Source organism: Muntiacus reevesi, chromosome 18 (genome assembly GCF_963930625.1).
Source record: "Muntiacus reevesi chromosome 18, mMunRee1.1, whole genome shotgun sequence".
Taxonomy (NCBI): Eukaryota; Metazoa; Chordata; class Mammalia; order Artiodactyla; family Cervidae; genus Muntiacus; species Muntiacus reevesi.
Window position 1 is genome coordinate 49,614,485 of NC_089266.1, and position 17,358 is coordinate 49,631,842.

The window sequence follows — 17,358 nt, forward strand, 5'->3', positions numbered from 1 at the left end:
AAATAGTATTCTTATGCTCCTTTGAGGCCTTTCTTGCCTCTCTCTGTTCCGAGGGCTTTATGACTGAAATTCTCCCAGGTGGCATAGCTTTATTGTTAACAAGCAATAGGAACTTTTCTGGTGGTCCAGTGGTTAAGAATCCACCTGCCATTGCCGGGGACACAGGTTTGATTCCTGGACCTGAAAGGGGCGACTGTGGGGCGACTAGGCCCACGAGCCACAGCTGCTGAGCCCGTGCACCCCAGCGTCTGTGCTCTGCACAGGAGAAGCCACTGCAGTGAGAAGTCCATGTGCAGCAACGAAGATTCAGTGCAGCCAAAAGTGAAAATACATAAATCAATTTCAGAAAATTGACAGTGAAGAGAAAGCATTTGTGGTAAATCCCGTCTCTTCTGTTAACTGGTCATCTGGACAAGTAAGGTTTTAATGTGAGCATTTTCAAGGCTATAAAAGGCAATTTTACTTAGTAATTCTAATTTGTTGAAGCAAATTGAAAATTTCTCTTAGACCTGTTGGTTTTGAGCATCTCCAATCCCTTAGTAAACTGTGGGAACTGGGATATTTCTTGATGTCCACTGCATTCTGAAAGGCTTTCCTCTGGAAGTTCTTTCTGATAGATAGTTGCCTTAAGACTCTGAAACCCAACTTCTGACATGTCAGAAGTGAAGTAAAGTGAAGTCACTCAGTTGTATCCGACTCTTTGTGACCCCATGGGCTGGAGCCCACCTGACTCCTCCATCCATGGGATTTTCCAGGCATGAATACTGGAGTGGGTTGCCATTTCCTTCTCCAGGTGATCTTCCTGACCCAGGGATTGAACCCAGGTCTCCCGCATTGTAGGCAGACGCTTTACCGTCTGAGCTACCAGGGAAGCCCATGCCAGAAGGACATTTGATTTTCTGAGATTATCATTGAAATAATTGTTGGTGAGCCTTTTGTTTTTTACTCCGTATTTTTTAAGTTTATGATGAATCTGTGTTCTTATGGCAGATGAATTTCTTAGAAAAGGAATGAGAGAGAGAGGAAGAAAGAGGAGGGAGGGAATAAAAGAGGGAAGGAAAAGGATGAAAGAAGGGAAAATGGAAGGATGAACTACAGTTTGTTACACAGCAGAGAAATTAAATGTTCTACAGTAAAGTTAATATGGGTGATTCTCACATACATGATGCTGTGAGAAAACACCACAGTCCTGAATGCTTCACAGATTTCCTAGTCTTGCTGCGAAAGAATCAACATGACTCTTTGTCCATCTGCAGGTCAAAAAACAGTTGCTGTTTTTCCCATTCATGAAGTAGTCTTAAAATTTTTTTATCATGGAAATGTTCAAACATACACAGTACAGTGACTAGTATAATGAATCTGTGTATTACCCAGCTTGAAGAATTAACAACATTCTGCCACTCTTGTTTCTGATGTTATCTTAAAATTTTATTTACTTTTGGCTACACTGGATTTTCATTGCTGCCGTGGACTCCCGTGTGGCGAGCGGGAGCTACTCTCGTTGCGGTGCACGGGCTGCTCACTGTGGTGGCTTCTCTTTTGCAGAGCGTGGGCTCTATAGTGTGTGGGCTTTAGTAATTGTGGCACGTGAGCTCACAGCTGCAGCCAGCGGGCTCTGGAGCACAGGCTCAGTAGCTGTGGTACGTGGGCTTAGTTGCCCCGCGACATGCGGAATCTAGTTCCCTGACCAGGGATCGAACTCTTGTCCCCTGCATTGGCAGGTGGATTCTTAACCACTGTACCACAAGGGAAGTACAGAAATCCTTTTTACTGTTGTTGTTTTTTAATGTATGGTGGATAAAGTGTTATGAGAAAGCCACTCACTGTTGTATCTTTTTACCTATTTAATGCTTCCATGTATCTGTGTATATATATATGAAGCTCCAGTACTTTGGCTACTTGATGCAAAGAGCTGACTCATTGGAAAAGACCCTGATGCTGGTAAAAACTGATGGGAGAAGCAGAAGGGGGTGGCGGAGAATGAGATGGACTGACCCCATGGCCATGTATTTGAGCAAACTCCAGGAGATTGTGAAGGACAGAGGAGCCTGGCCTGCTGCAGTCCATGAGGTCACAAAGAGACGGACACAGCTTAGCAACTGAACAACAGTAGCAATACTTGCATGTATCTGATGACAAAGACTTAATGATAAGGGGATAGCTCTTTCTCGTAGTCGTATGTTGTGCAGCACCGGAAAGAACAAGCCTTCAAAAGTGTTCTCTTGTGTTTGGAAAGAGAGAGAACCCTGTGGTGCTTGTAGGGTAGTATTTTCTGGTTCATTCTTTCCCCAGTCCTCTTGGTTCTATGGATTTTCTGATTTATTTAGAGGTAAAAATCTTAATCATTTCATTTCTCCATTTCATGGAACACATCACGGGTCCTTAATGATTGTTTGAAAAGATTTTAAATTATATTCTAAAGTATAGGTTGAAAATGTTGATGTCTTCCACGACTAAAAGCTTTTAACTCTCCATGCCAAGAGAACTTTGCTCTTCTGCTTAGGCATGGGAAAATCTGCACTTAATTCTTCCTGCTGTATAATGATCTGGTCTTATCAGGAATGTAACTAGATAATAAATAAGGGAAGCATGGAAGAAGCTGCATTAACTCTTTGCAAAAAAAAAAAATTTTTGCCATTTTTCCATTTCCAAATAACTCCCCCTCCCCCCTTTTAAAATACTTTAAAAATTTTATTTATTTGGCTGTGCTGGGTGGCATGCAAACCTAGTGGTGGCATGCAAACTCTTACTTGTGGCATGTAGGATCTAGTTCCCTGAGCAGAGATTGAACCCAGGTCCCGTGCAGTGGGAACATGGAATCTTAGCTACCAGACCACCAGGGAAGTCCCACGACTCCCTCTCCTTTATTTTTGTTTTGTCGGCCTTTGCTGTGGAGGCTAGACTGAGTAATTAAACTCTTTGATCTTCAACTGTGCCATTGTAGGTCAGATGGAGAACAATACATTTCCAATACCTGGCCTGTTGCCTACTTGTGTACATTGATTATTGAATGCAGTTTAATAATCCAAAACAGTGATTTTTTTTAACTGTCCAAGACATCAGTTCACAGTACTTTCCTTATAAGCTCTCCCATCTTGTATTTTAGAGTGTTTGAATTGAGAACTGATTATTCCTGAAAGAAATGCTTCTAACATACAGGCAGGGATAGCTGTGAGAATACAGTTGCTATTATCAAGAGATTGCAACTCATAATTCTGCACAGAATTAGCACCAGCAAACAGTCATTTCTCTCAGTAAGAACATACACTATCTTGTGTACTTGATTGGATGGTTTAGTTGCTAAGTCGTATCTGATTGTTTGCAATCCCATGGACTGTAGTCCACCAGCCTCCTTTGTCCATGGGATTTCCCAAGCAAGAATACTGGGGTGGGATACCATTTTCTTCTCTAGGGAATCTTCCTGACCCACATCTCCTGCATTGGGGGGCAGATTCTTTATTTACCAGGAAAGCCCATGTGTACTTGAGTGGTTGCTAAAAGCTGATAAAGATGTGTACCATGAGTATGAGAGAAAGAGCGTATAAAACCACGTCCATTTCCCCTTTTAAAGAAAATGTCACAAAGCCTAAGGAAATATGGGGGGAAATGCTATAAATTCACCTTTTCATTTCATGCATTGGGTTTCCATCATTCATTGAAGTGCTTGTGATTTCTCAGTTTTCTTTTCTTGACTTGTTAACTTGATTTCACTAACCATATTACTTATTCCTCAACTTTTATAATGACCATATTTTAAGTTGGTACATAATATACACAATTTAAATGGTGCTAAGGAATATTTAGTGGAAAATGAGTCATCCCTTCATCCCTTTCTTCCCTGAGGCAACTGTTATGTAAAGGTGAGCTTTGATAAGACTGGTTTTGTTGTTTTTAGACTTATTTTTCTGAGTAGATTATCTAACCCTCGGCAAGACAAACTTTAAGCTACAAGCAAAGTATTATACAGACACACTATGTTCCTTTAAAATAGCCAGTGTGGACTTTTGTCGTTATCCTGCTGCTGGTTTAATGTATATATAATGTGCTTGTACTGTGAATTGAGTTACCATAATACACATTAGATTGTGTGTATCTTTCCAGGTGACCTTAACTGCAAATGTTTTGAAGGGATTGTTGCAGCCTATTCATTTCTCAGAAGTGTGCTGGGACAGTTTGAACTTTTCAGTGGAGTAGCTTATCTTGCTGATAGCATGAAGCCATTATGTTTTATTCTGTCCATTTTTATGACATTTAGAGTTACATGGAGGAGCAAAACTAAACTGTGAACCCTTCCAGACTACCCCCAGGTATAGCTTGTCCAGATGCAAAATGGCAGTGGACCATTATGGTAGCATGAATAACCAGATGAAAGCTCCTTAGTTTGTGTCTTCTGTTGGGAATATTATATGATGCTTTGGGGGTAGGGCAAGGGAGACGAGCAGGGTGGGGCAGAGACGCACCCTGTGTTGTCACTTATCCCATGAAATCTGTCATCTCATAGGCAATGAGGCTACGTCATTTTTCTAATTATATATTGCCTGTGACTGTTCTTCTGGGAATGTGGAATAAAAGGAAAGTGAAACCAGAGATGTACAATGACTGACTGTTAGAAAACTTTAATAATTAATTAGGGAACATCTACGGTACCGCAGGGTCAGGGTGCAAGGAAGATCATTGATCCGTTTAATATACAGCGTAGGTAAAACCTGTTCCCTTTTATATGTGTTGTAGTGCTTCGGCTGTTGTTGCACTGGTACGAGATATGGCTCCTAATGAGCAAAATAGCCAGTAATATATCGTGCTATTGCTTGATTATTCTGTGTGTGAAATTCAGCAAACTCCTTTACATTTAAATTGAAGCATTTATAAGTTAGAAAACTTCCATAGAGATAGTTAGGTGTGTTATTTTTGACCTGAAAGCCTTCTCCTTTTTAAAAAAATATTTTTAAAAAGTCCAGAGTTTTATTTTTACCAGTTTGATAGTATGAAAGCATAACCTGTAAAATTTTGCAAATCTCTGATTACTACTATTTATATGTGTTTGTTGGCTGTTGTATTTCCTCTTCTGTGAATTGCGTGTTCATTAGGAAATGCCTTAGTCCATTTGCTTTTGGATTACTTGTCTTTGAGCCTTTCTTCTTAAAAGGCAAATATTATTTTCTGAGCTAAGAAATTACCTTTCCAAGCAGAATTTCTTCCTCAGATCCTGAGTGCTTTCTGATCAGAAACAGAGTTTGGTCAAGTGCCTTCTCTTATTGTATGGCTGCTCTATAAATGCTGTTTCTAATAAGTACCAAAAATATATTGAAGTTTGTCCTTGGATGAGGGTTTATCACTGTTGGCCTTTGGGTGAACTTTGAGCCTGAGCTGTTTCATTCAAGGCAGCATGATGTCATTTAACTCACAAATTTCTCTGTTGCTAGAAAAAGGAATGTTGTTCCCCTAAATAACCTGAAGGACTGAATAATGCTGGCACAACATTATTCACCTCTCAGGTCTCCACTAAAGACTTCAGCATGGTAAGGGTTTTATTGTTCACAGAGGATTTGTGGGGATGTGTTAAGGAGTAGGGGCGAGCAAAAATTGAGTCTGGTCCTGAATCTGGAGAATACTTTATTCTGCAGCCCACTCAGCTGCCAGTATGACCTAGCTCACGCTCACTTTTCCAAATAAAAACCTTGGGATCCATTTTTGTTTCTTCATATTGAAAGTCTCTCTAAGTTTCTTTCTAGTTCTGTTTGTTCAACATGTAAACTTATTCTAGGCTTTGCAACAGCAGTTAAAGCCGAAAGTTGCATCTCAGATAAAAAAGTAGGTGCCATTTGGGTCAGCCCCACCCCACACCCCCTTACTTGAGAAGTAGATCTCCCTGATTCCAGTGGCTTTGAGATTCATTTCAGGAAGTATAGCAGGTTTTTTTTTTTTTTAGCATCTCCTAAAGTTGGGAGCTTGGAGTTTGCTAGCAGGGGAGCCTGTGCTTGATTAGCAGCTGTGTCCTCTGAAGCTACGAGAATTTATTACTGGGAGTTCAAGAGATGCAGGAAAGACTAGAACAAGAACGTAACAGAATCAGATAGATTGTCCCTTCATTGAGCTTATAAATAAGCACGGCTCATTGTGCAGCGGTATGCCTTGTGTTAGTTTTTAGAAAAATGATGCTTATAACCTGTGTGTGGGTAGTCTCTTTTAACTTTCAAATGTATTGTCAACTCTTTTTCCTTTCATTGCTTTTAAGGATGAATGGTGCTGAGATCAAATAGTTATTCCTTTCAGTTTTTTAATAGAGTATCTAGATCCTCTTGTCGCCTGTTGTAAATTTGGTAGTTAGGAGATCTAATTTTTTCCTGAGTATCCAAACTGTGGCCAATACACTTAAGAAAAGTAATTACCTGTTCTAATACAAAGTGTATTAATATTAATGATAAAAATATACTTTCTCTCTTTCAACTGGAAGAGTAGATTTGTTGCAGATGAACTTAGGTTATTGAGATCTAGCTGTTAGTTTTGGGGTATTCTAGAAAGAATTTGATTCCTTGGAATTGAGGATATACAGTTATTACTTTGGATGAAACAGCCTGAAATGTCAAGAGAGTCCTACCTTTCTTCAGGACTGGTAATAACTCATTCTTGGAAGCTTGACTCAAACCTATATATCCTAACCTTTAAGTACTCCATTAACTAGTGTTAAAAATGAGATTTCAGAGTGTCATTTTATATATCTGTAATACAATAACTCTTTACTATGTTTTATGTGGGTAATTTGTAAAAATTCTATGCTCATTGATCCCCTTCCTAACTACTTATAGATTTGAGAAGGTATACTATGAATTGACATTTTCTGTTTTCAGATTGAGAATTTTGTTATGTGGCATTCAGGCGTAGGGGTATTTTCAAAGGACCATTCAATGTTTCTGTTCATAATTTTACTTCAGTTGTTCTACTGACTTGGAAATTTAGGGGGGTTTTGCTTAACTAGACTAACTTGCAAAGGTCAACATTGAAGATTTTTTTTGTTTGCTTTGCACATAAACACATATAAAATATAAATATATTCATAGGAATACACACATACATACATAGACATACTCATATATCACTGTAAGACATTAAAATACACTTAGTGGTTTTTTTTAGCTTTTATTTATTCACTAGAAGCATGATCTGCTTTCCTGAAAACACAATATAAACAAAGTCTAGCTCAGTTACCTCATAATGATCTGCTCAGCCTGCCCTGGGTTGTTGATCTATATTTATCAAATGCCTGTGTGGACAGGCAGTACTTTTGGAGTTGTATTCTGTAGAAAAAATTGACAGTATACCTTTATAGTTAGATGGATAGACTTATTTTAAATTACTGTATTAAAGGTAGGGGATAGAGCATAACAGAGATTTTTATTTCAAAATTCCATATCCCTTTTCTAACCCAAGATCATTAACTGTCTAAGAACAGTGTTGTGTGTGCTCAGTCATGTCCTACTCTTTCTGACCCCATGGAGCCCACCAGGCTCCTCTGTCCATGGGATTCTCCAGGCAAGAATACTGGAGTGGATTGCCGTTTGCTTCTCCAGGGGATCTTCCCAACCCAGGGATTGAACTGGCATCTCCTGCATTGGCAGGCAGATTCGTTACCACTGAGCCATCTGGGAAACCCTAAGAATAGTTGGTAAATGTAAAAGATACTATTTTTCTTTGGCTAGAAGGTGGTTATGTTGGTCCATTAAACTCAGGCTTGCAATGTATGTAACTTTATTTTTCTATAAATTCTCTTCAGTCCTCTTTTGTACCTCTATCCTAAAAAATGTGGAAAAATTAATCTCAGTCAATTATAACCTCCTACATAGTTGCATCTAAATTCTATAGGGCTTACAGATATGAGATGGGATTGCTAAAGATATTTTACCTCTGTTGTCACCACTGAGATGTCCCAATTCCTTACCAGATTTAATTGTTGGCTATTGTATTGGTTCACGGGCTTCCCTGATGGCTCCGATGATAAAGAATTTGCCTGCAATGCAAATTTGGGTTCAGTTCCTGGGTCAGGAAGATCCCCTGAAGAATGGAATGGCTATCCACTCCAGTATTCTTGCCTGGAGAATTCCATGGACATAGGAGCCTGGCAGTGTGCAGTCCGTGGAGTTGCGAAGAGTCGGACATGCCTGAGCAACTAGTTAGCACATTGGTTCACGTAGGTCTTTGTAGCATCCATCCTTGTTTCAAAGCCTTTTCAAAGCCTGACAGTTGCCTGGACTTTGTCCATATTACTCTTGAATGTACAGTAAATATTCACCACCATATTCACAGGGGGCTTGGAGAGGTTGTCACAGGCTCAGCTGTGAAAACGCACCATGTGCACACCTTCTCTACTGTAGAGGAGCAAAATCTCCACGCTGCTTCCCAAGTGGAATCTCCTGCTACTTCCCGAAACTCTACCCAAGTATCAAATTAGGATTTTTCACAGTTGTTCATCCCTAAAACTCTTTCTGACATCTTGTACCCTTCCTTGGGAACCCTCTTTTTTCCCCTTTCTGTTTGTGAGGCTCTTGTTCCAGTTTCTGCATGTCTTTCCTAATAACTGCTTGGACACCATGGGAGCTTTGCTCTTAACTGTCATACTTTTAATCTCTCTTTCTTATCCCAGGGTCAGGGTTTTGAATTCCTGTCTTCTTTGTGACCAGGTATGTCATTGTTTCCACCAGCTAGTAATCATGGAGTGTTCTTCCTACCTGATGTGGAGAAAGTTTTAAATGTAAAGAAATGTGAGGGAGAGGGAAAGGATATTTACATTATGTTGAAAAATATTTTTCCACCACACATATTTTTATATTGTGAATCTTCTGAATGCTTCCAAGCATTTTTTTTTTTTTTTTTTCAGGGTTACGAATGAGGCAATTTATTAACCCAGCATCATTTGTTCTAATGCTTCTTGTTGGCAGCTGCCACCTGTCCAGCGATTCTGTCCAGATCTCTCTGTCCCTGAGGCATCAGTTTGCGGCTCCCATCTTGGTCCTTTTCCCAAGCATTCTTAATTGGAATACTGTTTTTTGGTGAACATAAAGTATGGTAACTCTTCTCACAATCTCTATTTAGAAATTTAGGATTCAGATTTAATGTTTCATAGATACATGATTGGTATTTTGACCAGTTCCTTTGGGAAACGGGATGGGTGGGAGGAAGAGGAGGAGGAGAAAGAGATTTTTTTTTCCTCCTTGAGAAACTTTTCACTGTGGGAAATCTCAAACATACACAAAATTAGAAAGAAATTGTGTCAGTATAATGACTTTCCATGCACCTGTCATTCTCAACAGTCATCAACTCACGACTAATGTTTTTTTCAGCTATAATCCTCTTCCTCACCATTCTCTGCCATTGGATTATTTTTAAATTTACCCTTCCACACACATCTTTTTTTTTTTTTTTTTTTGCTATGCCTTGCAGCTTGCAGGATCTTAGTTTCCTGACCGGGAATTGAACCTAGGCCCTTGGTAGTGAAAGCACAGAATCCTAACCACTGGACCACGAGGGAAGTCCCAGGTTTATCCCCATTTTGATGATGGGTGAATAAGCATCGTTACCATCCTGGTATCCTTCATCATTTATTCCAGAATCCAAAGTTCCGTTCATTCATTTATTTATAAAGTGTTTATTCTGCAACAGGTAGTAGGCTGGGCTCAGCACATGCTGAGTATATTACAAACTCTTGGGGGAAAAAATCACATTAGGTACTAGTTAGTAACAAGGGTATAATTTCTCACTTTTCCAATTTTTCCAATTATCTGTCTACCCTTTATTTAAAAAAAAAAAAAAAAAAAAAAAGTCCTAAACCATCTGCCGACCCTCCCTCCCTGCCCTCTTTGCCTTCCTGATTCATCTTCCACTCTCAGCTTGCCTCACCGCACCTACCACACTGGCTTCCTGACATGACTGAAACATTTCATGTTCCCACTTCAACATCTTTGTAATTGATATTTTCTGTAACACTTTCTTCTCAGATGTATGCATGGCTTACTCATTCACCTCTTTAAAATTTTCTCTGACCTCAGCTGCGTTCCAAGGTGTGCTGACCTCTAACCACGTGTCCTTAGCTGCCTTCTTGATTGGTCTTTAAGGAAAGGGCAGTTTTGAGGCATACTCTTACTCTGTTCTGTATCAAGAATTTCAACTTTATTAAAAAATTACAAGTGGTTGGGAAACACCTAGCCTTTTGCAAACATAAATTTACTTAGCAGTTTTTATCTAAAAGGAGGCTTCAACATTAATTGGTTATGATATTCTTTTCTTCATGATATTCAGAATCCTAGGAAATTGTTTTGCTTTGGTGGTCACTGTATTTTGTGCCAGTTGCCAGCCTACCTCTCAGCTGTAGAACTAGGATTTTGAAGAACTCACAGCTAATAGTTTTAACCATTGCAAATCTCATATTTTAATACTATTTATCTCCCTCTGATGAGTGATTGACTAGTTTAGGTATCATTTCTCCCCTCCCAGCTAGCTAAGATAAGGTTTTTGTGAGTATGTCTTCTTTAAATCTTGCCCTACGTTCTGCTCTGTCTACTTCACTTACACCTGTTTTGTTGAGTTAGTTCATCAAAATACTTGTTCTGGCAAGAGCGTTGTGAGATTGGCTTGTGAGTCACTCCTTGTGGAAATATATAACTCTTTCTGGGAGTATGCATTAAGAAATTTAGATATGTTCATATCCTCTGATTTCAATTTTAGAAATGTAGCCTATGGAAAATATACATATTGAAGTATATAAACATATCTCTGGGTGGTAGAGATTCTGAGATTATTTTCTTTCTCTCATTCTATTCTGTTTCTTCCAGGTTTCTTCAATACTTGCAATCTTTCCTTCCTCTTTGGTTCTCTTTTCTTTTCTCTATTTCCCCTCAGTACTTTATTGCTTTATTTCTCTTAGTATTAAAGTGTTTAATGAGGGAGAGAATGTATGAGAAATCTCTGTATCTTCTCTTCCATTTTGTTTTGAACCTAAAATTGTTCTAAAAAATTAAAGTCCTATTTTATAATAAAAATAAGCAAACAAAAAGTATGGGACTTTAAGTAGAGGAGGCTAAGTTTTTGTTGGGATAATATTTGGTTCATAGTAGGAACTCAATAAATGTTTACTGAATCATTTTATTGCTTTGACTAAGCAAAGATTAGTCACTCAGTCATGTCCAAGTCTTTGTGACCCCATGGACTGTAGCCTGTCAGGCTCCTTTGTCCATGGTATACTCCAGGCAAGAATACTGGAGTGGGTAGCCATTCCCTTCTCCATGAGATCTTCCTAACCTAGGCATCTTTACTATTAGGAAAGAATCTTCCTGCAATGAGGGAGACCCAGGTTCAATCCCTGGGTCAGGAAGATCTCTTGGAGAAGGGAAGGGCTACCCACTGCAGTATTCTTGCCTGGAGAATTCCATGGACAGAGGAACCTGGTGGGCCACAGTCCTGGGGTCACAAAGACTGGAGCACGACTGAATGACTGACACCAAGCAGAGGTGGTTCTGTGTATGAGAAGCAGGCTGTTTCTGCTTTAGGCTTGTCTCCTATGACCTAAAAATTAGGGAAACTATAGAAGCATTAAAAAAGAAAAGAAACATTTCTTTTGATAAATCATTGTTTTAGGAACTAAAAGTGTTTTTTTTTTTTTTTTCATTTTTATTAGTTGGAGGCTAATTACTTTACAGTATTGCAGTGGTTTTGGCCATACATTGACATGAATCAGCCATGGATTTACATGTGTTCCCCATCCCGATCCCCCCTCCCACCTCCCTCCCCATCCCATCCCTCTGGGTCTTCCCAGTGCACCAGCCCCGGGCACTTGTCTCATGCATCCAGCCTGGGCTGGTGATCTGTTTCACCCTTGATAATATACATGTTTCGATGCTGTTCTCTTGAAACATCCCACCCTCGCCTTCTCCCACAGAGTCCAAAAGTCTGTTCTGTACATCTGTGTCTCTTTTTCTGTTTTGCATGTAGGGTTATCGTTACCATCTTTCTAAATTCCATATATATGCGTTAGTATACTGTATTGGTCTTTATCTTTCTGGCTTACTTCACTCTGTATGATGGGCTCCAATTTCATCCATCTCATTAGAACTGAATCAAATGAATTCTTTTTAATGGCTGAGTAATATTCCATGGTGTATGGGTACCACAGCTTCCTTATCCATTCGTCTGCTGATGGGCATCTAGGTTGCTTCCATGTCCTGGCTATTATAAACAGTGCTGCAATGAACATTGGGGTGCACGTGTCTCTTTCAGATCTGGTTTCCTTGGTGTGTATGCCCTGGAGTGGGATTGCTGGGTCATATGGCAGTTCTATTTCCAGTTTTTTAAGAAATCTCCACACTGTTCTCCATAGCGGCTATACTAGTTTGCATTCCCACCAACAGCGTAAGAAGGTTCCCTTTTCTCCACACCCTCTCCAGCATTTATTGCTTGTAGACTTTTGGATAGCAGCCATCCTGACTAAAATTTAAAATGTTTTCATGCCTTCCATTTATGTGAAACTATTAAGTAGACTCTTAAAGACTCTTATATGATACTTGTTTTTAAAACCCCTTCCCAAATTATAAGAAGTGCATCTTGTTAGGTGGAAGGCATTGAAGTGCCCTGAGATATAGGAATTACATTGGTGCACAGGCAGTGGAATTGTCATTGCTTCCTATGTACTTGTGCTGTTAAGATGCAATTAATTGTTTATTTCTTCAACAATGATATATGTAATGATTAGATCCCCACAGGTATTTTTTAAGGTGTGCTCCTAGTTGGAGATTTTTCTTGCTCCTAAGAAATTTAATCTTTCTTCTTCATTATTATTTGAATTGTGTGTTAAGTGCCTTATTTTAGCTTATAAATCACCACAGTATCCAGGATGGTTATGCCCGTATTCATTTTATTTTTTCACGGCATGGATTAAAGTTGTTTAAATATGTTTTCTTTCTCCTTCAGTGGTTCCCCCTGGAAGTCCTGGGCCCATTACTCGGCACGGGTCCTATGACAGTTTAGCTTCTGACCATAGTGGACAGGAAGATGAAGAGTGGCTGTCTCAGGTGAGACTCTGAAACATTGGGTCTATTAAGGTGACAGAAAACAGAGATCCATTTATCTCTTTTTATTAAAAAAATTTTTTTCCTTAGAGGAAAATGGGCAGAATTTGGATTATTTTTAGGGTCATCAAGAATTGATCATCTTTCCATATGAAGAATTTCTCAGAAATACTGCTGCAGGGCTACATATACATATATTTTATACACACACATATACATATATGTGTGTGTACATTAGCTTTCATGCAGAGAACATAAAGTATGCATATCTTTCAAACAAGCCATTTATATCCCCCAGAACCGTGGATTTCAGATGGACTGTTTGGATTAAGATAAGAACTGGCCTGGTTAAAATGGTGAAGCCATTCAACAATCTTCGGGCTTTCTTTTGTGGAGGCAAGATTTTCTGAAGATTGGGCCAGACTTTGATTAGGGAAGTTCTGCCTCCTAATTTGCACAAGTGCCAGCCTGGCCTTCCTTTCCTAAGCTCCTGTAATGTGGCTTCCAAGGGTCTCCAAACCAGTCCTGTTACAGCTTCCACTGACCCTTCCTCCCCTTGCCAGGTGAAGCTGTCTTCATCTGCAGGGCTTTGAAATAAAAGATACTCGGGCAGATTTCAAAATGATGAGATTACAAGTGACTTCATTACAGATGCTGTTATGTCTGTTTCAAGTCTGACATCACTGGGTGAAGTTAATGACCGGGTCTCAGATTACCAAATCCCCGCAGCTTTTCAGCAGACAGGTGCCTCCTAGGGGCCCGGGTGCAGTTTCACTGCTTTCTCAGGGAGGAGAGCCCAAAATACTAAAGGGAATCTGGAAACCAGATAGTGAAATTGTTTCTAGGTGACATACTTTTCATCACACTGAAAATACTCACAGGAAAAGATCCTTTAGGTTGCACACAGAGATGCATCCTTTCTTAAGGATACCACAATGAAGTTTTTTTAAAAAGGGATGCTGGCAGAGAAACCACTGTCCTTCACTTCAACTTTTCAATTAGAAAAAGGGGTAATGTGTGCTGTCAGTGTGAAAGTATACACAGTATGTTTGTACGGCCCACAACAGAGGGTGAGCAGGAACATCTGGCCATCGCCTCAGTGAAATTGCACAGGCATCTGTTTACCTCTCGGCTCTGTGACACTGATGGTTTTGAGCTTAAAATACACAGCATGCTTTATCTGTGGCCTCATTTATGTTGCTGAATGCAGCTCCTTGAATGAGAAATCACTGTCCTAAATCTGAGTCGTTTTCTCCCCATGATTAGCGGGAATGTGGATATTGTTCCAAGACCATGATGCTTTTGCCCTTTAGGACTTTACAAACATGGAGCTGCACTCCATGAACCTTTTCAGTTGTGTTTTGTTAAGAATTAATCACCACAATCAGAGAAATGTGATTAAATATAAAAGAACTCAGGGCAACATTAAGGCCCATGGGAAGTCAGTTCTATGAACTGTGTATATAGACGTGAATGTAGCAATTATAAGACATTGAGAAATAGTGTCTCACCAAAGGTTTGCATATTTAGTCTCTTATTCAAATCTCTTGTTTATAAAATCACGTTTATTTTTAGGTTTTACCGTGTGTCCTTCTCTCTGCTTTGTCTAATATTGGCAACATTCCCTGCCTCGTCCATAGAGCATGAAATTCATAAAGCATTTTGGTATTACTGTTCTGCAGCATTTAAAATACCTATGTCAACATTCATGGGAGCTGAGGAAACACTGTAGTTAAGAAATGGTATTTTGAAGACAAATCTAGTTTGAGAGAAAATTTGTAATCCTGTCTTCCTTTAAAAGTGAATTTGGGGGAATTTTGAGGGAAGTATAGTAAATACTATAATATTTAATTATGGAAAGAAACTGGCTGTGAGTGTTAAATTATTTCAGACCTTTTCTTTTCCTTGGATAGTTCAAGAACAACTTCGCATTTGTTATAAGCTTAGTCCTCAGTGAAGGAATTACTTTTAATATGTGGATTGACAAGTGTATATTCATTGCATGCCCACAGAGTGATAAGGACTGCCTAGAATGAGTGAAAAAGGTAGTCCTTAGGGAGCCAATGCTAGGTGTTGAGGCAGGCAACTGGTCCTTTATATTTATGTGATTTTTGTGTTGTGTGTGCGGGGGGTGGGGCGGGCTGTTCTCCGGTTTATACACATAACAAACACTAAATGAATTTTTATTATATTGTGACAAAAACCAGTAGATGGATGTAGTGAATGTCTATACAGGCTGCTGTTGTCACAACTTTCTGATTGTGGATGATACCCTCTCCCTCTCCCACTAGGTTAAGATGGGCTTCTTGGAGAATGTGAGTGTTCAGAGACGAGATGGGGGGATGATGAAAGGCTCTCAGAAGGAGGTCATGATACACCTCAATCATAATTCCTGGTCTGTTCCAGGTAGAAATTGTAACGCATACCGGACCCCACAGACGTCTGTGGATGGGTCCACAGTTCCAGTTCAAAACCATCCATCCCTCAGGCCAGACCACAGTCATATCATCCAGTTCATCTGTGTTGCAGTCTCATGGTCCAAGTGATACTCCACAGCCCCTTTCGGATTTTGATACAGATGATCTTGACCTGAACAGTCTCAGGTAAGAAATAAGAACTAGAGAGTGATTTGACCAGATTAATATGTTCATTTGTAGTGAACATCTTAGATAACTTTACATTTCCCCCTTTTACACTGTATCATATTGCAGAACACATGCACTGTAACTTGTGATTCATTATTAATCACTGGGGATCTTACGTGAGATCTCATCACCTCCAATAAATATTTGTGTTCTAGATTGTACTTTCCTGGATCTAATATTCATTGCACTTTTAAAAGCCATCCTATTTTATGTTGCCTTTCTCGTATTTCCGATTATCCTCTGTGTTTTCATCATACATATTCTTTGATCCTCACTTGTAAGAATCATTATACAAAGTTGACAGAATATGCTTTTTATTTTTAGGGTTTTTTTTTTTTTTAAACGTAATTGAGAACTTTTTGACTTCTGCAACTTAAGTTTGCTTTGCAGTTTAATTTGTTATACCAAGACTTGACATATCAGGGTACAACAGATGATGAAGGGCCCAGTCTAATGCAATATAATTTCCTTTCTTTGTGTTCTTTTCAGGAAAATTTCTACAGTATATGTTTATCTGAATCTAAAATAACCCTTTTACCTTTTTCTTGAATTTCTTTTTTAAAAAATTGTTTGAAAAATGTGTTCCAATTGTATGTTGGGAATATGTTTTTATTCTACTTCTTTGTCAACATTAGTAAGAAATTTTTATACTGTAAGTATACAAATATATAACAAATTTTTATTCTTCGTTAAGGCAAAGGCTGTTGTAGAGGTGAATTAGGACTAGTTTCTTCTTTCTGTTCAGTCGCTAGGTTGTGTCCAAATCTTTGCGACCCCATGGACTGCAGCACACCAGATTTCTCTGTCATTCACTATCTCCAGGAGTTTGCTCAGATTCACATCCATTGAGTTGGTGATGCCATCCAACCATCTCATCCTATTTCAGAACAACTCATGTAATGCTTCCCAGGTGGTGCTAGTGGTGAAGAACCCACCTGCCAATGCAGGAGACATAAGAGACCCAGGTTTGATTCCTGGAAATGTTCCCTGGAGGAGGAAATGGTAGTCTCCTCCAGTATTCTTGCCAAGAGAATCCCATGGACAGCGGAGTCTGGTGGGCTGCAGTTTGTAGGGCTGCAGAGGGTCAGACACGACTGAAGCGACTTAGCACACACGCACATGTAATGAAACATGTCTCCTGTAATACCTTTTCAAGTATTTTAGGTTTTTATTTTAGTTTGCTTTCCTTTTTTATTTCTTCACTTTTTTTAAACTTTAAAAAAAAATATTTTAATTAATTAATTTATTTTACTTTACAACATTGTATTGGTTTTGCCATACATTGACATGAATCTGCCATGGGTGTACATGTGTTCCCCATCCTGAATCCCCCTCCCACCGCCCTCCCCATCCCATCCCTCTGGGTCATCCCAGGGCCCCAGCCCCGAGCACCCTGTATCATGCATCAAACCTGGACTGGCGATTCGTTTCACATGTGATAATTTACATGTTTCAGTGCCGTTCTCCCATATCATCCCGCCCTCGCCCTCTCCCACAGAGTCCAAAAGACTGTTCAATGCATCTGTGTCTCTCTTGCTGTCTCGCATACAGGGTTATCGTTACCATCTTTCTAAATTCCATATATATGTGTTAGTATATTGCATTGGTGTTTTTCTTTCTGACTTACTTCACTCTGTATAATAGGCTCCCACTTTTTTTTT

General features: G+C 39.4%; 1 protein-coding gene across 6 annotated transcripts in view; it reads left to right on the forward strand.

Moving 5' to 3' along the window:
• Positions 1-17,358, forward strand: part of BCAS3 (BCAS3 microtubule associated cell migration factor) — a 576,922-nt gene that overhangs the window by 280,571 nt on the left and 278,993 nt on the right. For all 6 annotated transcript variants that reach the window (XM_065910780.1, XM_065910783.1, XM_065910782.1 and 3 more), the window contains 2 exons: positions 12,955-13,055; positions 15,459-15,655. In XM_065910780.1, coding sequence (XP_065766852.1) covers positions 12,955-13,055; positions 15,459-15,655 — 298 coding nt within the window. The remainder of the gene's footprint in view (positions 1-12,954; positions 13,056-15,458; positions 15,656-17,358) is intronic.